Consider the following 25,021-nt stretch of genomic DNA (forward strand, 5'->3'; position numbering starts at 1 on the left):
GACAGCAGAGATTATTGTTTCAAAACTATACTGCAGTGCTCCAAACTTAACAATACTTAAGAAGTTTCTTTTGAGAAGCTCAATTTTCAAAGAAGATTGAACTCTGCATCACTCCTAAGTCAATTTTACTTGAACCAAATATACCTACAGATTTTTATGCATTGTAGTATTCACCTGCAAAACTTAATACGTTCTCAGCTGATGTTTCTTAAATTCTCAGTGTCAGTTTGATACCAATTTATTTGCATTCACGTGCCTCGGATCTGTAACTCTAAGTTATATTTTGGCTAAGATTTAAATCTCGGTTAAGGACAGCGTGTTCCAAATTTCAGTTTGAGTTTGCATTTGTCGTGGCTGTTTGTGTAATTTAAATATGGAATTTTTTTATAGCTTCGTATGCACCTAAAATTGTTTGCCTGTGTAAATTACATTACTTAAATTGTCATTAGTCTTTCATACTTTAGGTGAGAGAAGTACGTAAGGAAGTTCATAATATGAAAGAAATTGCATTACCAATGATACTCCTAGGCAACTTGACTCCTGGGATTGATTAGAATTTATATTGTTGTAAATTAATATGTGAATGTTAGTATGTCTTACTCATTCCTGTTGGACATAAAAGGGAAATTTGTTTGTAACTTGAACAAGAATATTTGAAAAAAATTAAAAATATTGTTATTTTAAATGCTTTCCACCTAATTGTAAAAACAATAAACATTATATTTTGGTAAACCCACCCTATAGAACATGGTGTCAGTCTTTTTTATCTTTCGTATCAAATTATATATAACTTTTCACCTCTATCAAACTACCAAGATTTTTTTTAAGCAGCACTGTTCTTTTATGGTCAGTTTTCTGGGCTTGCCTGACTCCTTTGGCAATGCCTCATTCTTGTCTTGGTTACAACTTAATCATCATGAAAGGAATTTTGATGTAATGACCATCTAAATTATGGACATCACTAAATGAATCTGGCAAGGTGAAAAGACTGGCTTAAACATAAATTTGTAAATGGAAAGTTTTAACTTTCTACATTCTTATTTGTTGCAGTGATTTATACGAAACTTACATGTTTAGAGTTTTGAATGGTTTCGTTTCAGTGAGTATAGATTCACGAATCTTGAAAATATGCAGTAATTGGAGAGGAAATACTGAAGTAGTATGTAGCAGATAACTAGGATTCGATAATTTGTATGAATATAAATATAGCTGCTTTCAACTTTGCCCATGGAATGATATCAGGGGCCACCACACACATCTGAGATGTAGTTTTTTTAGTGAGAGTTAAAAAAAAAAATTGCAGAAAAATTGTTTTGCAAGATTTGGATATATAGCTTCCCTGGAGGTGTTTTGTATAATGTATCTTTTTTTATGTTTTTAGCAGACAGGGCAATATGTAGAATGGGAAGATGAGAAACTCTCATCACTAGTTAAGGTTCTAGCCATCTCAAACTGGTTTGAACACCTACTTAGACAAATTAATGGAGTGAAGGGATTAGGATTGTAGGATAGAAGTAGGGGAGGGAAGAGCATGTACAGTACAAAAGAAAAAAATTATTTCAGTTTATTGGTGGTGTTAATTCAATCCGATTTCTTCATATCAAGCTTTGTTTCTTCACACTATCAGTAAGCTGATGGATTTTGAGTTTTAAAATATATAGAGTTTGATATGTCCCATCGTTTTTGCTAAAAGTATGTCCATGTTACTGGCTTGAGAAGACAATCTGTGGTTGGAACATTTAAATATGTACTTTTTACATTTAAGGTTCTTTTGCTGTTGGCTCTGTGGGATACTTTCTCCTGGTTAGCAGTGCTTAAACAAGGAGCACGCAAAATTACTTTTTATCTCCTCTTTTTTTCCATGTTATTAAAAGATACTTGGACCAATGGTTAGCTGGTATAAATAAGCAAAAGTTCATTGGATTTATCTTGAGTTACAGCAGCTGAGCTTTTGATCGATATATTTAAACATTTTAAAGGAAGTTAATTTCCAGTTCTATCGGTGGTGGTCCCACTAGGGATGACACCATTGTATAGAGTTGTAATCTGTTTATCTTCAACCTGGCACGCTTCTTAGAGTGCATATTAAGCCAGGTCTACACTAGGAGAATAAGTCCATTTTGGATATGCAATTCTAGCTACATCAATAATGTATTTCTGCTGACCCCCAGACAGACAGGTTTCATGCATCTTTATCAGACACAAGAAATACAACTCTGGAATATCGACCCTGGAGCCGGCTGATCTTCTGTGTAATGCAGATGTGGTCTCTGTCCTGTAAAAGGGGTAAATAGAGGGGTATAGACTTCCACACCTGCTATATATGGTATTTCATCCAGATGAAGCCATGTGCTGTTACTATAATCATTTGAAACTTAGAGTGTTACCAGTCAGGATGTTCAGCTGCTGGTATTTTGGCCACTCATCCAGAGAGGACACCATTCTCCATACAGTGTGAGCTGAAGCTTGGCTATTTATCTTCACCAAGGTATTCTTTGTTGAGGGGATCACTCAGTCTTCTGTCAGAGATGAAGTGCGTATGTGGGTGCATGTGGGCATGCAAGGAGTTCTTTGGTGTGCACCCTCTTCCTAAACTCACTACTCACTTAATGAGGATTTATTCTACTTCCATTGTACGCGCTTGGAAGGTACCCACCAAGGATGTTTGCAGGCAGACATCTGGTCCTTCATGTGTTTTCACAACTTTATACCTTACTTCACTCACTTAGAGAAAATGTTGTATATTCTCTACTGGATTCATTTCTTTAGCACTCTACTTCACAATAAGGCACTATTTGGAAATCTCCGTATGTCGTGCACCCACAGGAACAGAAAAAGGAGGTAGAGGAATTTATTTTGTACAGAACTGGAGTTGTTTGAGATATTTAGTCTTGTGAGTGCTCTACTACCTGTCTTCCTTTCTCCTATGCTTTGGGGTTTGTACCATACTCTGTGGTTGTGAAGGAACCGCAGTGGCACAGGTCTGCTCCTCCTTATATGCACTCATATTGGAGCACAAGGATGTGTACTATTTAGGCATGGACACCACTAGCAGAAAATTCTGAGGGCATGCATCTGCACATGTCACACCCATATGGACAAACCTCAGAATTCCAGTTTCAATGTAAGGTAGGTAATCTTCCCTTCATCTCCACTGAGTGCAGGACAAAAAGAAATCTGATTAATCTGCAGAAAGAAAATTGAGTTTATGTATTATGAAAAACTTCTTATTGATAAGAACAGATAAGTATGGAGTAGATTACTAAAAGGGATTGTATAATCTCTGCTAGTGGAGGGTTTTTAGAGTATTTTATACAACACTGGTCAAGGATGGTCCTAGGTATAGTTGAGTCTTGCCTCAGTTGTGGTGGATAGACTAGATCAGCGTTTCTTAATTATGTTCCATGGAACGTTGATGTTCCATGAGCAACTTGAAGGTGTGTTATGAGCGTTTAGAAAAATATGCTGATGGTATAGATTTTCTGTTAAAACCAGATAGTGTTGCTACTTCATTGCTATGATGCCTGACTAAATTACTTTTTGTTTTTTTGCTGTATACGTCCTGTCTTTTTTTTTTTTTTTGCAGTGGAGGGAGTGGTCTGACAATTGATTTTTAAACAAAATTTTTAAAGGTGTTCTGTATTACAAATATTATTTGGTGTTATGTGGTCTCAAGTTTAAGAAACCGTGGACTAGATCACTATGATTCCAACATTTCTGTGACTGATGGGTAGGCTATTTTATGTTTTCTGAAACCTGCTTAGTTTTCTTAGACGTTTGTGGTGGTGTTTCTTTCTAGGACTTGGTAACAGAACCCACTCCTTTACGCTGCAGAAAGCTCAGTAACCCTGACATCATTTCATCTTCTGGGAAAACTAAACTCCATCGCCAGCTAAGTCAAGATGACTGCAAACTGCGGAGGGGTAGCCTGGCCAGCTCTCTGTCAGGTGAGCTGCTTTATATAGTACATGGCTCATAATTGCTCCAATATCAAATGCACAGTATTTTGTAAGAGTACAAGAACCGTTATAGGGTTGCTTAACACAACTTTTCTTCTTATGAAACCAAGGAATGATTTAATGTTGACATTCTGCTTGCTGCTGTGTAAAACACAATGAGGATACCCCTGCCGACCAATGGAATAGTTCATTTTGTGTAAATGAGTTTGTTGTACAGGATTATAATTGTCCCTCCCCATCCAGCTTGGAGGGAAGCTCTACCATCTCAGTATATCACCAGGATTGTGGCCTACTGTGGGGAGGAGGAAGTAAGCAGAGTAGACATGGCATCCTGGTGTTTGTAGCAGAGTAAATTCCAGTGGTCAGAAGGCACTAGGCTCAGTGTTTCCTCTAACTTTTCCCATCCCGTTTTTTTGGAATGAATTGTTACGTGCACCCATATTAAAGTAATGTGTCACGCTCATTGGTGTGCATAACAAAATTCAAGTGGAGGGGGTGGGGCCAAAGGATTTTGAGTGTGGGGGTGAAGGGTTGGGGTGCCATGAATGTGAGGGCTCTGGTTGTGAGGGCAAGTTAAGGGATTTGGGGTGAAAGAGTGTGTTCTGATGCTGGTGTGAGGGGACAAGACTCTCACATCTTTCTCTCATCGCAGCAGCACCTGGGCTGGGAGGGAAAGTTCTCCCTTCACTCTCTTAGCTATGGGCTTGGGGTGCAGGTTATGCACCCCTCCCTGGGCTCCTGCAGGTTCCAGCTGGGGCTGGGTTGGAGATCCTAGTGCCATGGTTGGGTCTGGGCCAGCCACTGTGGTGGGTGCTCCAGGAATGGCATGCTCTGGCTGGTGCAGGCAGCTGGCAGGTTCTGCCTCCAGGACAGTGCTGCTGCTGTTTGTAGTGAGTGGGGACAATGGCAGTGGCTATGTTAGGGGTGAGGTGACTTTCCTCTGGCTAGCAGGTCTGCATGTTGGGCAGGTTTCTTGAGTGCCTGCATGGTGCTAACTAGGCAGCTGCATGGCCGCACAGCTTATGGGGAACTTAATCCGGTCCCTTTGGCACGGGAGTGCTGGCAAACAGTCAGCAGCGCTAGTCTTTAGGCAGGGGAGTGCTGGCAAGAAATGGGCACATGGCTTATGGTGGGGCTGCATGGCTAGAGGAATGCAGGAACACCTGACTCCACCAGTTGTCATCAGCCTCCTTGGTGGATGGCGACAAGTCATTAGGCACCTTTGCCATTTCCATAATTTTTTTGTTTTTCCTCCCCTCCCTTGAGAAATAGTTCTTAAGCTTTTCTTTTACTTCTAATGCATTTGTAGAATGTTTTCTTGTTACTCTCTCTAGCTAGTTTGATCTTGTTGTGTGCCTTGGCCTTTCTAATTTTGCCCCTACGTGCTTGTATTATTTGTTTATATTCACCCTTTGTAATCTGACCTATTTTGAACTTTTTGGAGGACTCTTGATTTTTAGATCATTCACAATTTCCTTGTTAAGCCACGGTGATCTCTTGCCATACACCCTGCCTTTCCTGTGCAGTGGAATAGTTTGCTCTTAAACCTTTAATAATGTCTCTTTGAAAATCTGGATTGTTTTTCCACTTACACTTGCTTCCCATGGGATTTTACCCATCAACTCTGAGTTAGCTCAAGTCTGCCTTCTTGAAATCCATTATCTTTATTTTGCTCTTGTCTTTCCTATCATTCCTTAGAATCATGAGCAGTACCATTTCACAATCACTTTCCCTCTATTGCCTTCCACTTTTAGATTCTCAACCAATTCCACTCAGTTCCCAGAGGCACTTTGGATTTGGGTAGGCTATACCTAAGTAATTTTCAGGTGTTGGCTGTTTTGAACCATAGCAATAGGGCAAGGGAATAGGCATTTTAAAAAATACAAAACGAAAAAAAAAAGTACTGCCATAGCAATGATTAGAATTGGAAAAATGTTCAGAAAAGTGCAATGAAAATGATTAGGGATATGGAATGGGTGCTGTTCGAAGTGAGATTGATAAGACAGGTATTTTTTCAAGAGGTGACCAAAGAAGGGTATGATAGTTGTCTGTAAATCACAACTGGTGTGGAGAGAGTGGATAAAATTTTATTTATTTCTTCACGTAACACAAGAACTAGAGGCCACCTAATGAAACCAATAGGGAACAGGCTTAAAATAAACAAAAGGAAGTATTTTTCACATCTCACACAGCCAACCTGTGGAAGTCCTTGCAAAGAAGTGTCTCAAGTGCATCCAGAGTCTTTGGTAAAATACTGCAAAGACTCTGAAGTTAGGGATCAGGTCATACGTGTATGTATTTATAATACTGCTGTAAGTTGATATTCTGTTATGGTGACACTGTGAACTAGAATGAGTAGAGTTCATCTGCCAGTAATCAAGCTTCTGCATATATGCTTCATTGTCTTTTTGTCACTCCCCTGTTTCAGCAGTAATGTTTCTACACTCTATTCCTGCAACTGTAGATCTTTGATATTTCCAATATTTTTCTCCCATCATGTGTTTAGAAAACAGCTTTAATGTTGTTTTTGCAAAGGTTGTCAAAACTGTCCTCTTGCTTGTGGAAGCTGCAAATACACTGTACATATGTGCACAAAAAAAGAAAAAAGAATGAGAAGAACCAAAAAAAATTTTTTTCATATGGTTTAGGAAATCTGTGGCATCACTGAACACTGGACTGAAGGAATGGCATCCCCTAGGAACAAAACCTGTTTTTTTGGATTAAGTGAGCTTGCACACTTGCATGCTATCCTCTGATTGAGCTCAGTTATTTCCTTGTCCCTTGCAATTATCGGATGTGCATTGTTATGTTCTTAATCTAATACCACCATTTGGTACCCATGTATACACTCAGTATATCAAGAACATCAGAGTGTTTGTACTTGTGGTGAGGTGTGGTTGCCTGGCAGTGGGTGTCTGCTGCATTGTTTTAACACAGGGCCTGAGACTAAAATAGCAAGAACCACCATTTTTTCAAATTCCATTAAAAAAAAATCAATACAGCCAAAATAGCCAGAAGAGCCAGTTTTTTCAAATTTGATTACAAAAATCAATACTTCAGGAGCTGCAATGCATGTAAGTACGAGAGAGTACTTAATAAATAGTGTCAAACCACACTTTTTGACACCCCTCTTTTAAGAACAGTGCACACACATTGGTTTTTACCAGTTATCAAGTTCTTACCCCATCTCCAGGCTTAACCCACCTCAGCCCCCAAATCTGCCGCCATCCCCAAACTTCACCCCCACATCTTGCAACCCCCACCTTCCCAGGCTTAACTCCTCTCAGTCCAAAGTGCACCCCCCGTCCTCTCTCAGCCCCAAACTGCCCCCCAACCCCAGGATTAACGTGTCTCAGCCCCAACCTCCACCTGCCCCATCCTTAAGATTACCTTGCCTCAGTGCATATTGGATCTGGTACTTTTTCCCTCAAGGTGAGAAAAGTTTAAACTGAACATGAATAATTCCTGCCTTGGATAAAGGGAATATAAAGTTGTCAGGGTGCCCAGGAGACCCCACCCCTAACATTTACCATCCACGATGCCTCCTGGAAACATCAAAGATAGATCAGGGGGAAGAATTGGGCCCAAGCTAGTAGACTGCCTAGCTTCTGAAAAAGATGACGAGAAGTATTGGTAGGGTGCAAATTTGCCTGGTATTCGGCATAATGGATGGCCCAAATAGGAGAGGCAAACCCCACAGAGAATGGATAGATTGGTGTAGAGCTAATCTACGGACTCTAAGCCACTCCTCACTGGACAGGGAAACATGGAAGGAAATAGTGAGGGGAGGCATTGGACACCAATGGGCGTTGAGCCAATGGTTGATGATGATGAAGCGTCCTAGTGTATTAGGCTTAATTGGTGAGTTTTGTTTGTTTTTTTGGCTCTAGCTCACTTTGAGCTGTTTGTTTTCACTTGTGTTCACATAAATCCTACTTTTTATACTTAATTAAAAAGTATGTTTATTGTCATGCCAAGTGTAAATAATTGTTACTGGAGGGTGTGGGGCACAGCTTGGCATATCTCTTTCATTCTTTATGAGCTTTCTTTTTGTGTAAAAAATTTTATACAGAATAAGCTAATAGTGTAGCTAGAATTGCGTATCTGGGATTGACTTTGTTCCGTAGTATAGACCAGGCCTAAGATTGGATAGGCTTCTGAAACTAACAGGCAAGGTCCATTGGTGATGGTTCATACTGACAGTACTGACACTCCATTAAGTGATATCTTGCAAATAATAGATGACTTCAGGGAAACTGGAAGAGTGCTGAAGAAAAATGTCCAAGCAATTTGTTTTTAAGGGCAAATATAGTGCCTATCAATAAAAAGGGAAATAAGGACACCCCAGGAAACTGCAGACCAATCAGCTCAACTTCTGTGCCAGGAAATACAATGGAACAAATAATTAAGGAATCTATTTACAAACATCTGGAAGATAAAGTGATAAGTAACAATCAGCACAGAATTGGAGACAGTCCAGAGAAAAGCAACAAAAATGATTAAAGGTCTAAAAAACACGACCTACGAGGGATGATTTCTGGAAAAGAGAAGACTGAGAGGAGGCATAACTGTCTTCAAGTGCCTAAAGGGTTGTTACAAGTAGGAGGGAGAAAATTTTTTCTTAACCTCTGAGGGTAGGACAAGAAGCAATGGGCTTAAATTACAGCATGGGCATGTTTAGGTTGGACATGAGGAAAAACTTCCTAACTGGCAGGGTGGTTAAACACTGGAAAAAATTGCCTAGGGATATTATGGAAACTCCATTTTAAGAGCAAGTAAGACAAATGCCTGGCAGGACTAATCAAGACGGTGTTTGGCCCTCCCATGATTCCTGAAGATGACCTCTTAAGGTTCCTTCCAGTTCTAGTATTCTATGATGATCTTCTCTGAGGTACTTCCTGTCACATGAGCAAAGGAAGACAGAAGGCGGAAGATTCTGAAAGTGAGTTACTGTCTAGGTAAGTGGGGCAGAGTGGAGGGTTTTGATTTTGTGGAAAATTGGTCCACCTTCTGTGAGGGAGAGTTTTGTATAGTTTGGATTGCTTTGAGCTAACAGGGGCATTTTGTGAGGATGTTGTCCAAGTAAAGGTAGAACAATTTCATGTCCCTTTGGGTAAGATGTCTGTAGCTTGTGTTTGTGGAGTGCTCAGTGCTTGACTGAATGATACAATGTGGTCAGTTTAGAGGGGCATATGTTGAGGCTAGCAACCTGCTAGGCAGGGCTGAGTGCTTGTTAACAAGGTTTTGATTCCTAATCCCTTTAGCACCCCTCAAGCCTTAACTGGAGGGCAGGGCTACTCAGGAAGGTCAGGGCTTTAAATGGAATCATAGAATTCTAGAACTGGAAGAGACCTCAGGAGGTCATTGAGTCCAGCCCCCTGCTGCAAGCAGGATCAACCCCAAGTAAATCATCACAGCCGTGGCTGTGCGAAGCCAGGACTTAAAATCCTCTAGGAATGGAGATTCCCCTGCTTCTCTCGGTAATGCATTCCAGTGCTTCACCACCCTCCTGGGGAAATTGTAGTTCTCGTATCCAAACTACACCTCTGCCTCTGACATCAGACAATTGCTTCTTGTTCTGCCACGTGTTACCACTGAGAACAGTCTCTCTCCATCGTCTTTAGAGCCCCCTTTCAGGAAGTTGAAGGCTGGTACCAAATCACCCCTCAGTTTTCTCTTCTGTAAACTGAGCAAGTACAGATCTCTCAGCCTCTCCTTGTAGGTCATGTGCTCCAGCTCCTTAATCATTTTTATTGCCCCCCCCCCCCGACTGAACCTGCTCTGTGTCCACATCCTTTCTCTACTGGGGGCCCCAGAACTGGACACAGTACTCCCAGATGTGTCTTCACCCATGCCGAGTAAAGGGGAATAATAAATAGCCCACTCCTAAGTGACCGGAGGAGTTGGAGAACAGTGAGGGAGTTTAGAGGGGGAGTGTGAACAGGGCTGTGTACATCTAACGTTCTTTCAATGTCTTTAAACTTGAAATGAAAATCACCTGATTTTATATCTTTCTATCTATATATAATATATAGAGAGAGAGCCAAAAAGGTAACAAGCTCAGGAATAAGAAAATGTATGCAGAAACCCAGTAACAGAGTGGGGCTATCCAGCTTATTGCGCCCATATAGCATCATTTGTCCTTGGGCAGGTGGCATATATGTGCATGTAGTTTGAGAAGCACCTGGCCCTCAGAGTTTGTGTGGGCTTAGGAGTGGGACCAAAAGTGAGGGGTTTAGTGTGTGGGGAGGGTGCTGCCAGGGAGTAGGCTGTGATTAGGGTGTAGGATCTGGGCAGGAGGTGGGGTGAAGGGTGGGGATGCAGGGTTTGGGTGGGAGGGGAGAGTGGAAGAAATGAATGGGGGTGAGGGTGCAGGTTCTAGATGGAAGATGGGTGATGGGTGCCTATGTGGTGCAGCGCCCAGGGTCATGCAGGTGCCTTCATATGGTTTTGTGCGCTGCAGAGAAGTGCTCACTTCAGTCGTTGCTCCCATTGACTACAGTTCCCATCCAACAGGAGTAATATGGGACAGTGCCTGTGAGCTATGGGTTGGACCCAGACTTTAGAAGAGGGACGCAGATTGCATCTCTTAATAGAGAACTGTTGGCAGGAGGGGAAGCTCCTGTGAGCCTAGCTGGGATGGAAGCTGTGGAGATAGACCCCTCCTGCTCCTTTTGTGTTTCTAATCGGAGAGTGTGTGAGGTAGGGTGGCTGCCCCACACAGGGAGGACAACGGTTAAAGCAGCACTCAGAGGCTGTGCAGAACCCTCACCAATAAGAAGATGTTTTTCAGAGCCAACCAAGATGGGGAAAGCTTATTAGAGCAGCCAGTCAGGGTCAGGAGGACAAGATAACAAAGATTGCTCAACAAAGCAGAGTAAGTCTCTCCTTGGAAACCAAGGGAGGAGGACTTCAGGTACAGCAGTACTAGGTAACCTGAGCTCCAGCCTGGCTGGTTGACACTCTGACCCCCTTGTGTAGGGCCAGAAATGTGCTAGGGCTACAGGGAAGTGGCCTAGGGAAATGGATGGTAGGTTTGCAGGAAACTGTGCATGGCTGCTGCCTCAGGGATCCCTGGTTTGGGACCTGGACTAGTGGACAAGTCTGGGTTCCCCTCCTTTGCCCCTGAGCTGCCGTTGACGGGAGTGGCTGGAGCACAAAGTGCCTCTTTTACACAGAGGCAAGTGGCTGGACTGAGGACAGCAAGTCACCTGGAAAGTGGGGTGAGAAAAGTTGGAAGGCTGAGTCCAAAGGAAGATGCCAAATTCTGGGGATCTGTGTGGGTCCAAAGAGTAGATACAGCAGTGATGCCAGGTGTAACACCAGCATCTGAAAGCAGAGGGGAGGTGCCAAAAACTGATTCCCAGAACAGCCAGCAGGAGATGCTGCAGTATTGAGACCCACTCTGTTACGGGAAGATTAGATCACATTGCAAAATTGGGAATTTGGTTCCCTTGATTAATTTTGTCCTCAAAGGATGCTAAGACGAGAATTCCTGAATTGTCTGTACAGCAGTGCTAGGAACAAACGAGTAATTGGAATTTCTCTTTTAGAGTATACAGTCATATCTAGGTGGTATGACAGAAACCTGATGGCACCATTCACGTGATTGTAATGGTAAAACTGATTATTATTACCTATGAGAAGGATTGAGTTGACAGAAGAGAAGCGGGTATGGCCTTCTATGTTGAAAATGGCATTACGTTTTTCTGAGTCTCTGATAACTCTGAAGAAAACTATTTTGAATGCTTATGAATCAGTGTCCTATCAGATAAAAGACAAGACAGGGTATCATTCGGTATCTGCTATAGACGTCCAAATTAGGGAACAGGATTACTGCCTTCTAGCTGACCTATTTAATGTGTGGGAGAAGAGACTGAGAGATCAGGGGATCTGAGGTCTTGAAACAAGTGCCATTCAACCATTCCAGATTACAGTAGGGTGGCAGCATCTGCGAGGGTTCTGTGTTGGGAACCCTTGCGAATGATGATGATTATTTGCCTGGAGCACTGGCGAAGTGGTAGCTACTGGCGCTTCTGCCCAGAGCCCCGGGAGGTGGCATCTGCCAGTGTTCTCGGCCCCAGCACGGTGGTGGCTGCTGCTCACGAATAATTGAATTCAGAAATGTTAAACTCATGAATGTGGGGCCCTTATGGTACTGTTCCCTTTTTAGGAGTCAGATTTGTTTTGCATACCGCCAGGTTACAATTCACTTAAAAACTACTTAAAAAACATGCAAAAAATCAGATAAATATCACTACTGAAAACTCATTGACTTTCTACCATCCTACCATCAAATAAATGAATTGGGGGGAAAAAAAAATTGTACTTACAGTTCAGTGTAAGGCACATGAAGGAGTAGAAACAAGTCATTGTCTGAATTAACTTTTAGATTGCACTGACTTTTAGTGGTTTTTTAATGTAGCCTGTTGTAAAACTAGGCAAATATCTAGACAAATTGATGTACTCCTGGAATACCATGGTATACCCCCAGGGTACACGTATTGCTGATTGAGAAACGTTATAAATGACAATTTCGTAACTCGAAAGGTGCTATAGCCCACACACTGAAATTCTATATTAGACCTTGTCTTGAACCATAAAGAACAACAGATCACAGAATTAAAAAAATGATAGCTTAGGTACAAGTGATCATCTAGCCCAGTAGCATATTCACTTCGGGCTTAAATAGGGCCAAATTTATGAAGTTGAAAAGAATTGTGCAAAGTCAGAGGTTAGAAAGAACTTAATCAGAAAAATATGCATGATAATTTGGAATCATTTAACACTACCTTATTAAATGGCCAAATAATCCCGCAATTGAGAAACAGGGCTGTACAGGATTTAAATGAAAAATAAATAAATAAACCTCCCTGGTTTAGAGGAGAAGTGAAGGCAGCTATAAAAACAGACATTTATATATAACGAGTGGAAGAAGGAGGACCCTGATATTAATGAATATAAATCAGAAGTTAGGAATGGTAGAAAATTGATAAAGGAATCTGAGGCACTTAAGATGAAATCTATGGCGAGACTAGTTTAGAAAAATAAGGAATTAAAGTGTATTGGGGGAAAAAAATAATTTTAACAACTAATTTTTTCATTATTGGATGCAAATGGTAGAATTATCAATAAATAATAGAGAGAAGCTAAGAGTTTAATAAAAATTTCTGCTTTGCTTTTGTGGCAGAAACAGATGTTAGTCTCGTTGCATGGTGGTAATAACATGTTCTCATTCCACTAGTATCTGTGGAGTGTGTTAAGCAGCAGCCCATGAAGTTAGACTTCTAAAATCAGCACATCCTGATAATTTGTTCCTAACAGTTTTAAAAGAGATGACTGGGGTACTTGCTAGATCCCTAGTGTTGACTTTTGGTAAGTCTTGGAACACACGAGGTCCAAAAGACAGGAAAAAAAAGCTAATGCTGTGCCAGCATTTGAAAATGATGAACAGGATGACTTGGGCTCTTATAAGTCTTGTCAGTCTGACATTGCTCCTGAGCAAGGCAATAGCATAGCTGATATGAAGCTCAATTAATAAAGAAGATCAATATGTGCTTTTGGGAAAATAAATCCTGTCAGAATAACTTAATACCTTTTTCGATGAGGTTGTAAATTTGACTGACAATAAGCAAAACATTGAAGAAATATTCTTACACTTTTGTAAGGCATTTGACTTGGTTCCTTACAACATTTTGATAAAGAAAGTAGAACAATATAAAATAAAAATTGGTCGATAGGCTCAAAATGGAACTGTAACTGCAAAATCATCACGGAGTATGCATTTCCAGTGGGATCCCAGGATGATTTTTTCTTTGCTTTGTGCTATTTAACAATTTTACAAATAACTTGGAAGAAATAAAGTAATTAATTTGTAGATGATGCAGCTATTGGGAGAGTAGTGATAATGAAGAGGACAAATAATTGGTTCAGAGGAATCTGGATCACTTTGTAGCCTGGGCACAACTAAACAATATGTGTGTTTTAATATGGCTAAATATAACTGTGTACATCTAGTAAGAGAGAATGTAGACCATGGTCAGGATGTGGAAAGCTGAAAAAAATGTGGGGGTGGTGACAGATAATCAGTTGAACATTCGCTCTCATTGTGATGATGTCACCAGTAGAACTGATTGGATCCTGGGAGTCATACTTAGGAGAACCTGTAGCGGGCTGCTAAAATACCGTGCCCAGGTATGGTATTGGTAATTTAAGAAGGAAGTTAATAAATTGAAAAGGGTTCATAGAAGAGACTTGAAAATGATTATAGATTTAGAAAACCATTAGACTATACATTGCCTTTGGTTAAGCATTGTATTATGTAACCTATACTTCCTTAAACGAGGAAAAAAAATAACATTACTTTTGCTTTTTAAAGGAAAGCAGCTGCTTCCATTATCCAGCAGTGTACACAGTGGAGTGGGACAATCAATATGGCAGCCATCTGGAGAAACCTCAAACCTAGTCCGAATGAGAAACCAGTCTCTGGGACAGTCTGCTCCTTCTCTTACTGCTGGTTTGGTGAGTCTGAGAATGCTTTGTTTTTCTGCTTTCCAAATAAAATTATATAGAGAAGTCATTTGATTTTGTCCTTCCATATCTTTTCTATTAGGATAATGCAACCCTTTATTCTGGTTAGAGCTGACAGGAAAATGCAGTTGTGTAGCACAGCTGTCTCCTTGGGAATGCCCAATTTCCCTGGCAGCCCTCTCTGAGGGGTATGGGGCAGCACGTGGGAGGCACCTGTGGAGGGTTCTTGGGCAGCCTGGGTTGGCCGGAGACTGCAAGCAGACTGGCTGGGACTCTTTCCTGGTTGTTGTCTTTGCATCAAAAGTTTCATCAGAACTGACATGTTCCCGCAGAAAGTTCTGATTCCATTGTATCTACATTTTCCTGTTGAAAAGTCTGTGAGAATTTTTCACCAGGTCTAGTCATGATTGTTTTTGATACATATCTTCTGAAATGGAGACATTTAGCTCTTCGTATTTCTTTCCCCTTAAATACTCTAATTGATGTATTATCTGGGAAAAAACAAGTCAAAAACACAAGATTGGGGAAAAGATTAAATACCTCTCCTGTGCTTTAGAACACCCAGCTTAGTATGTCAGCTTTGTCTGTAAATTCATCAAACCTCAGTGCAAAATATTGATTCTTCTTAACTTGTTTTATTGACTAATCCTGGATATTTTCTTCAACATCATCAGTGCCTCAATGGATGATATTTGATGTGGGGCTAATTTTAAGTGGCTTGGATGCTTATTCCCCCTCATAATTCATCTGTCTATTGCTGGTGGAAGTAGAAGTTCTCCAGTGTTGTGTGCTTGTTCACATTTTGCAATTCACATGGCCACAACATAAGGTGATTCTAAGGCTTTTTGAGAAATGGTTGATTCTTAGACATAACTTTTTTGTTTTGTTGCTTCAGTTCTTCTTTATGGGCTCTCATTTATAAACTCTGTGTTCGGCTTCTAAAGGTTTTAGTAGTTTCTTGTGCTTCATACTTTAAATTTTCTAAGATTTGAAAACAAATCACACATTCTGGCTGGGGACTTTGGGCAATAATATCAAGACCTGAAAAATCTAAACATAAGACAGTGGTGCCATATTGTCTACTTTACTTTTTAATGCTAAAAATCATTGAAGAGGTCAGCTACATGTAGGTTTGCAGCTGAAAAAAAATTGTCCCATGATAAACATAGGAGACACGTCTCTCCCTTAATATCCTTGTCTTATGTCCTAATGCTAGTGCTATTCCTTCTGGTGCTAGAAGCCTCTTCAACAGAGACTTTCTGCAGAAGGCTACCTGCATAAGATGCAGGCTCATAGGTAAAACTTCAGTGATTTTTTTTTCTTTAAAGTTTACTTTTAATACTTTTTTAATTAGGATGTTTCCTTGCCACTCCCCTCTCAAATCCCCAAAACAATAATAAGACACATCAGTTAGTTATTTTCCGCAGAAGTTCGTGCCCTTATGAACTCTTTGTGAACCAAAGGCAGCTATAGTTCACAGTTTGGGATGCACTATTTTTCAGTGAAATTTTTGACTAAAGCAGTGCAGTTTATCTGTAATGCTGAAATTTTAATAATTACCTCAGTGGTTGTCAGGCACAGATGTGTATGATGAAACTTTCATTTCTCTATAATAATGTTGGGGTTAATTAAGGACAGAGATTCAGAGGTGAAACCATGACTCTGAATTTTCCTGCTTTTAAATAAGAACTTTTAAAATTACTTCAGCAGTTGTTAGTATTCAATTTTATATTAAGCTGGTTTCCAAAACAATGACTAATAGCTTGTGGGAAGATGAACACCTAATTAAATGCAATGAATTGTGGGACTTTGGAACTACTTAGATGTTTGGAGCTGTTTTAGTGTGCTTGTGGTATTGAAAGATGCTTTACAAATTACAACAGGAAAAGGCTCCATTCCAGCAGAATTAATCACTTTTGAAAAATTGCTCTGAAAAAGGATGGATAAGTAGAGTAGCTTAATTTTGATTCTCAGTTTGACCATTTGTAATGGGTTTGTATGCTATTTCACGACTGTTTATGTATTTTCTTAAAACAAGTAGAAAAGAGGAAGAGGTGGAATGCTGAAAACAGTCATCTTTACTTTTATGTACTGAAATGCTTTGTTTCTACTCTACTTGATTTGCAATGTGAACTTAGTTTTCCTTTGGTGTTTGCATTCACTAGATGGAGTGATCCATCACGGGCCTCTAAAACTTTTTCCCTTCCCTTACCAGCTACGTGACTTCTGCATGCTGACTCCTGTTATAGTTTGCCTTTATTTGTTAAATACATTGTTAAAGTAGTAGAAACAATCCTCCAGAGACTTGACTGCAGGTTTTTATACAAATAATAAGGCTAACAGCTAAGTTACTTATGAACATTAGCTCATAAACAACTGGGAGTGTTTTACAAGTACAGGAAAATCTTGGTGTATTTACATATGTGGCAAACCGGATCCATGGGCTCCAAGCAGCAGAGCCTATTGTATTCTTCAAAAACAAGAAGTCCTGTAGCACCTTAAAGATTAAGAGAAGTTTTGGAGCGTAAGCTTTCGTGGGCAAAGACCTGCCTCGTCAGATGCATCTGATGAAGTGGGTCTTGCCCACAGAAGCTTATGCTCCAAAATATCTTTTAGTCTATAAGGTGCCATAGGACTACTTGTTTTTGAAGATACAGACTAACTTGGCTACCTCTCTGATACTGGATTCTTGACTCAGGAGGAAAAAGCCTGTACAGTCGCACAGTGCTCAGTGCTCTCCTCCAGAGGGAGCCATGCACTGGCAGATGTCAGCCAAGCTTATTGTGCCTTTTAAATGTGTGTAAGGATTTTCTGGTGGTGACTTCATGCCACTCTTCCACTGAATCCCTGTAACCACTCTAGCTATAAGGTACCTATGGCAATTACTAGAGTGGCCATTAGTCCTGTTTGTGTGGGACATCTTGAAGCTTTTTACAGTATTTGCAGTCACTACAGGGCTTGACCGCCTACCTGTGATAGTTACAGAAAATTTGACCTTTTGGACATATTTTCTGATCATAAGCTTGAGGGAGTCTGGGTGAGTGTTATGCACAACTTCTGGGTTCTAAGTGAGCTGCATCAGTTCAGGAAAAAGACTTGAGCATTGGACAACTCAGTAAAGATGCGAGTTCTTTATGCTGTCAGAAAAGCAAACCAAGTGTGTTTCAGGATGGGCGAAGAATAGATAAAATGTTATGCTATTATGTAAGTCATTGGTTTGCTTTTATCTGAATACTGTGTTCAGAACTGGTCAGTCCTTCCAAAGAGGATATTGCGTAATTAAGTTGGATTGCTAGCGAGAATGCTTTAGTATGGAAAATGTTAGAATTGTTTATTTTATGAAAGAGTCCAATTTAAGGGGATGCCAAATTTGAGAAGAACAGATGTCTTAAGATTCATATAAAGTCCCTCAAGCATTGCTTGCCTCTCCTCATGGAAAAGAAGTATCTGACAGTGAATGGTGCATCTTGGATAAACTGCAGCCTATCAGGACTAGGACTATTTTGTTTCCTCTCAGGGTATCTGATAGAGAGCTGGTCCCAGAATAAGAGAAATAGATGATCCCATCTTCTGTGTCAGCAAAAGGACAATGATCTGAGGAGGAAGAATTATTTTTATTTTGAATGGGGCTGTCAGTAGACAGTGGCTTCTGTGAAGAACTTTTGAGTCTTTGGGCTTTTTTCCCCTCTTGTCTCTGTTGGCCTGGTATAAAATGTATATGGCAAACTGTACTTTGTAGATAATTGTAAAACTTTAGCAAATCCATGGAGGCCAATGATGAAAGTTACAACTAACTTTTCTGCGTTAAGCACTTTTGTTTATATGCAGTACCACGTGATCTGAATGATATCCAGAGCCAGGGTCCTGATGGCATCAGCTAAAAGATCTTTGTGACTGAAATAGTATACACTGCATTAATTCTCCAAGACAGAGTAACAACTCTTCCTGGTAGAGGCAGTCTGCTTTTTGGAGATGTTAGAAATGATCCAGTAATCTGTACCCACCTCTTAGGACTATGGTCTTCCCCATAACAGACCTGTGAGTTGGATCTCTAGTTTGTGTTTTAAAAGGAACAATATACTCAGTGCCTTGATTCTGTTTCCCTTGGAAAGATAGTGTGAAGCAATTCAACTTCAGCTACTTTCATTCCCAAAGATGTGATGACAAGCTCCTTTCCAGTTTTGAGCAGTCAGCTGGAAACTACAAGGATCCAGATGCAAAGCCTTCCACATCAGGGGAAGCTGAGGAGCTCCTTACATGCTTGGCTCCAGAGAACATTGGACAAAGGTCCTAGATACAAGTATACTCAAATAAAATCCCCTAGTCATAAATGTGTATAACTGTGCAGAGCTGTGAAGATGAAATAGTAGTGGGCTTAGTGGAATTTGATGTTAGGGTTGCTGGAAGTCTGCTGACATCCCTACTGGGACAGAGATAAAGTTGCAGTTTATTATTTCTGATGTATAGTCATTGCTTACCTCAGTTTTTCATGTTCTTGCTTTTTAGGTTTCGTGTATGCCACGTTTAGACCAACCTTCATGGCCATATAACATTTGTTTTTGTGTATTAATATAAATAAGTACTCAAAAATGGTGTTTGAGAGTATTATTGTCATTGCTCTGCAACAGAGAAAGCATAGCTCTCCTTTATTATAGAATGATCTATTTCAGAATTGTATTAATTCCATGTTACTGAATAAATGTGGATGTGTATATCTTTTGAGAACTTCAGTAAGTTGGGGTTGCTTTTATGTTTGGTCTGTATTTAGTTAAATAGCTTGTGCATATTACCCTGCAGTCACTTAAGTCTTTGATGCAGTAATGCCATCTGGTGGTAGAGACTTGTCAAGTTTTTTTTAAGGCCGACTTTCAAGATGTGGCAAATTGCTGCAAAGAGTGTTCAGAGGCTCTGGAGACCAGCTAATATGAGGTTTCACAGCATATATGTGTTTTATGGTTGAGATCAGATCATAGTGGAGGCATTGAGTGGTGGCTTTGCTTTGCTTTGGAAGCTGTAATGTGGAGGAGCTAACTTGTTAAAATATTGCATTATGGTTTACAGTGTTACACTCTCATTTGCTGCTCTTGTCTTAAGCTTAGCAGTTAGGATGGCAGAAAACATTTAAGAAAACAGTTTTTCTGTTTGGATAGATTTTCTCTTAACGTGAGAGACTCCGGTGCCATTTAGTATTTTTATTGAAGTAGGACAGGGCTTTTTGTATTATACTTAAATCCTAGGTGACCTCGAGCAGTTGTTGCTGGTGTACAGAGTACTGTTTGCTACAGAAGGAGGAGTTTGTATTTGGTGAGAGTACTCTTCATTTGTATTGATAAGTGGACATGGAGCTGTTCAGTAGAAATTTGCTAAGGTGTGATAAACAGATAATCTTATTCATATATTCTTATTCTTGTTCATATTTGAGATGGTTGTTATGGGAGACCTCAACTAAGTTTGTCTAGTCAATGAAATTTTCAGTGTAACAAAACATGAATAGTTGGAATTTTGGTTGTAGAGGTTGAACTGCATAGATTTCTGTAGTGTTAAGAAGGAATATGATGGTACAAAAATTATGCTTGCATCAATTAATTTGATACATTGCGGTGTAAAGTTATGGAAGTTGCACCTTGAAATAAACATGTGAAAACATTGAGGTGATTAAGAGTTTGATGTATTTGGACAGAGTTACATAACATGCAGTCTCAGTTAATGCACACTTATGACTGGGTTTAAAAAATTAATTCATTTACTGTAAGCTTCACAGCAGAAGCAAATCTGTGAGCAATTTGGATAAAGTTTTGGCAAATGAATTTTGGGGGAGCATGCCAAGTGTAAGGGCTGGATAGCATGAGAGAAAGCACAGAGCAGTTGGTCAAGAATGTGGGGAGAACACCTATATGGTCAAGCATGCAGATGAGATTGAGTCACAGAAGACAACAGTGGAGAATCAGGGGACTGGACTATTCTGTCAAAAGATGCTGCAGATATCTTCAAATTAACACGTTTAATTTATATAATTTGCCTACATTTTTAACACCTGCAGAGGCTTATCTTAAGCTGTCAAGGCCTCAGTAGTTCTCTGGTAGAAATTTTGCTATATATCAAGAATAATCTCATTATTATACAGAGTAGTATTAGTGGAAAACTGGCTATCTTTATTTTTTTAAATGCCTCTTTTGTCTTTTTTTTTTTGTAGGAGTACATTTAAGAAGTTTTAAAACTAATTCTGTACATAGCTATTTCTGTGATGATAATTACAGGGAATGTAAATATGCACCATGGCAGAGCATCCCAGCATGTGGCAGCATTGGATAGATTATTTTTCAGCCTTAGCTGGCAAATGGCACTGAAAATAAATGACCTAAGTTTATTTATATATCTACATTTATACATATGAGAAATACTTATGTGGTAGCTATTTAACATTAGATTTAGTATAAAATTATGTTCTTTTTTTTTAAACATGTAATTTGAACAAAGCTCTTACCAGTGGCTTCCTTTGCTTTGGAAATGTTAAAATGTTTTTCAACTTAATTCCTATTTGAGTGTTGCTCTCTAAATTAAAAGTTGATTTGTGTCCAAAAGAAAACCCCAGCATCGTTCTATGCATCCCGAGAATTGTCAGCTGAGATGAGCAAATGTAAATTCTTGGAACTCTCCTTATGATAATTGTTAGGCATGTAGACTGTCATTTTGAATGATTGCAGCTCTCATTATCCTCAGATGCTGTGGTGTTGTGTGTCTAAAAAGCTTGTTGAATCGATTTTGGCACAGAGGCTCAGGTCTCTTTCTGACAGCAGCACTATTATAACTATGGAGAAAGAAACTGCTGTAGTGTGCATGGCAAATTAGCTTTGTGAAGTTTTTTCTTTTTGGCTCAAAAATAGTATATTATTCAGATTTTGTATAGAGCATGATGTATCACTTGAGCAGATGCAGTGTGTTCTTACAGTGATATTGAAATGGGTTTTATGGGCTCCCCTGATCCAACTATTTTTGTTGGTTTGTTTGTTTTTGGTTATCTTGGTTCTCTTTAACTCGCACTTCTGCACAAGCTTGCACAGTTTGGTTCAAATCTGGCATTCTTGTTGTAGTCACCAGGGAATTTGTAAATATTCCTGCAGAAAGGAAGGTCATATAATGTTAGGTTCACCTCTTCATACTACTTTGCATTTTGACCTGGCTCTCTGTTTCTGGTGCTTCTCTTTCTGATATGACGACCTTTTCCTCTCATAGTGGAGTAGTCTGGTTAATCTGTTTCAGGCTACTACAGTTCAAGTAACACTGGCTTTTTATAACACCTGTGTACTCACTCTTCTGCATTTAGGTGTTGCAGAAATTACTCGGCTGCTTCACTAGAAAATGACAATTTAATACTGAGTTTTGTTTGCTGATGACTTCGTATTTAGCATGTATTTTCCTGTATGGTACTAGCTTGTGCCCAATAACTTACCATCCTATTGCCCAGGAAACCTGTTATTTATTCGGCACAGCTCTTTCTCTGTATTGACGCTTCAGGATTTATAATACTGTAAATAATCATTTTATGTTAAACCATTATTTGCTCTATTCATTAGGTTTAACTTCTCATTATGGTTCTGTAGTTGAATATCTTTTTGTCCATCAAAATTAGGGTTAGTTATTTTTTTTCTTGGATTTGGAGGAGAACTTCTAAAGATCTAAAATATGTAATTTTAGATAGTCCTTGAATAGCTCAAGTTTGAGTCCTAAATTACGTACGAGTTTCTTGTTTGCGCGTCATTATAATAGTATTTATTATACCACATCTCCAGTATTCAGATTTCTATAAATAGCTTTGAGGAAAAATATAAAAAGCAAAAGAAGTTTGCAAATTTACCGAGAAATTAAGGACCTGTGTCTGCTTCATGCCCCAATAGTCACACTACTTTAAAACACAGAAGCATAATATCTTAATATTATGAAATAATAAAAAGAGCTCAGGTTCTTGAATTTCAAAGCAAGTAGTTGCTCTAGACCATAATTAAAAAACATCATAGATCAGACTTCTGACAACCTTCTTCACTGTCATTTTACTCTATTACAGTTGTATTGAATAGTGTCCAATCTGTTACTTTAGGGAAAAGTTTGGCCTAAGTTCTGCAGTGTACCTGCATAGGTGCAAGGAGTTGTGGCCTGGGGACCTTGGTTTTATGTAGCTGCTGAGGTCCTATGGATTTGAGGATGGAAGATCATGGTATCACTGTTTATCTCACTCTTTGTTTGATAACTGGACTGACATCTTGTGGAACTTGGAGTGAAATCCTTTGACTCTCATTATCCTTGCTGCTTGAAAGGGCGGTAGCAGAATAAAAGGTCTCTGAAAGTATCGTATCGGACTTGGAGAAGATTCAAATAAATGATTGCTAGTGAACTCCAGTTCAACTCTCTCTTTGTAATTAGGTTTTCAAGTTCTTTTGTAGGATAGCTACTTTTAAATCCATTATTGAATGACAAAGGAGGTTAAAGTGTTCCCCTACAAGTTTGTGTGTTATGTTCCCTAATGTCTGATTTGTGTGCATTTATCCTTTGGCACAGAGACTGTCCGGTTTGGCCAATGTGCATTGCAAAGGGAGATGCAAATGAACTCCAGTTCAGCTAAGTTTAGTACAATCGTTTTAGGACTGAATAACGATCTTAACTGATTAACACACAACAAAGGTAATTTGCCTTCTCTGGCTAGTCACATCTCCACAACAAATATGGTGAATGAAACATAGCCATGATGACTTGACTAGATTCATGACCACTGGTCTTACACTTAATGTAGAATTATACATGTAATTTTCTACCTTACTAAGAAAAGATAAAGGTAAGAACAAAATTATATTATGTAAAACTGTAATGCCTCAGGCATTAGCACTGCAGTACAGACATCTATAATTTGAATGATAGAATGCAGTACGTTATCTGTCAGCAGGAGTAGGCTTGTTAATCTAGACGGGGAAAATAGGCAGCTGTTGGTGCCAAGTACGGGGTCTAGGGATATTTGGAGAAGTTCATCCTGGCTTTTTCTTCTTTTCTCTGGGAGTTGGGTGGCTTCCACTGGGGTTCACATGGTAGTTCCAGCTGAGCTGTCGTCGTCTTTTCCCCTCGCTGCTACAAAACTTCCGGCAGTTTTAGTGCTACCAATTCAGAATCCGTAGCTATTTTGCAACAGTATAGGCCTCATCCTTTGCAGCGTTCATTCAAGTTCAGTTTTTATTTTGACATACTGCTGCAACTTTTGTGAAGAATGCAAATAATGGAAAGGAAATGGTGATTTTTATAATTTACTCAAACTTGTTAGGGGTTTCATAGGAAAAGCCATGGAAAATATCTCACAAGAATTTTTGCAGTGGCTTTGCTTTATGCTACTCATTGACAAAGAATCATTTTGTGTGGGTAGAGGCACCTGAAAGAAACCAGTTTCCAAATTGTAGTATTTAAGATTTTTGGAAGAAATTAAAACAAAACACTGATCATGTGTTTACAGCTGTAGCTATTTTTCCTTTTTAGGAGTTGTGCCCATGCCTGAAGTGTGTTAATGCTGAGAGTACCCAATTCAGAACATAATAATAACAGGGTAAATACACCCGAAACTGGTGGTAATCTAACATTGGAGTTCAACAAGCCAATAACAAAAGTGAGCTGTACCACCACCTCACTGGTTAACAAGAAGCTGAAGTATCTGTCCCCTTAGGCATTAGGACTACCCAGACAGCTGGTCTTTGTGTTGAGAATTTACTGAAAATCAGATTAAACAGGCACAAGGTTCTTTTAATCCTAAAGGATCAGTCACTCCCCCCAGTCAAGATATTGAGATGGACCCAGGAGTAGTAGTAGATGGGAGGTATGTAAACTCTAGTGTGATCAAGGCCTTATTCCCTGTGGACTAGGGAAAAGTTACTACAGGGTAATTGGAGCACCTAGGGCCAATTAAGGTCCTGTCAAAGACTAATGCCCCCACTCACCTCTGTCAGTAAGACAGAAAGATGGAAGGAGAGCTGACTAGAATCTGGAGAAGTATTGCTGTTAACCAGAGCACCCAGGGAAGGGAACCCTGTCCAGGCAGTGCAGAGCAGGAGGACTCCCCTGTTACACAGGACTGAGAGAAACCCTATCTAAGGGGAGACAGAGTAAGCCGCCCAGAATGCTGAAGAAGCTGTGACTTTCGAATAAAAAGTGATACGTAGATTTAAACGGGATAATACTTAGCAGTGTGTAATTTTCCCACTGATACCATATATGGCTTACTTTGTTACAAAGCTGCAGTAAGCCTTGTACAGTAGTACCTGTATTAATATAACTGGTTATCTTTTTATATAGCATCAGGGATATTATTTTAATATTTGTTTGGCTTTGCTGTTTACCTCTAACAGGATGGGGTTGGCATAAAAATTAGCCTAGTTTGATATTGTCCTATTGTAAATCACCTTGGAGGACTTCATTATTACTAGTATATATTTATTTTAAAATAAACAGTTCTTGGAGCAGTGATACTGGTGGAGGAGTTATGATTGTCCTTCTTGGTGGAT

General features: G+C 39.7%; 1 protein-coding gene across 3 annotated transcripts in view; it reads left to right on the top strand.

Moving 5' to 3' along the window:
• The window catches only part of MAST2 (microtubule associated serine/threonine kinase 2), a 258,995-nt gene that overhangs the window by 11,373 nt on the left and 222,601 nt on the right, over positions 1-25,021 (top strand). For all 3 annotated transcript variants that reach the window (XM_075003275.1, XM_075003272.1, XM_075003273.1), the window contains exons 2-3: positions 3,800-3,947; positions 14,338-14,480. In XM_075003275.1, the coding sequence (XP_074859376.1) occupies positions 3,800-3,947; positions 14,338-14,480 (291 nt within the window). The remainder of the gene's footprint in view (positions 1-3,799; positions 3,948-14,337; positions 14,481-25,021) is intronic.

This window comes from Carettochelys insculpta, chromosome 9 (assembly GCF_033958435.1).
Source record: "Carettochelys insculpta isolate YL-2023 chromosome 9, ASM3395843v1, whole genome shotgun sequence".
Classification (NCBI taxonomy): domain Eukaryota; kingdom Metazoa; phylum Chordata; order Testudines; family Carettochelyidae; genus Carettochelys; species Carettochelys insculpta.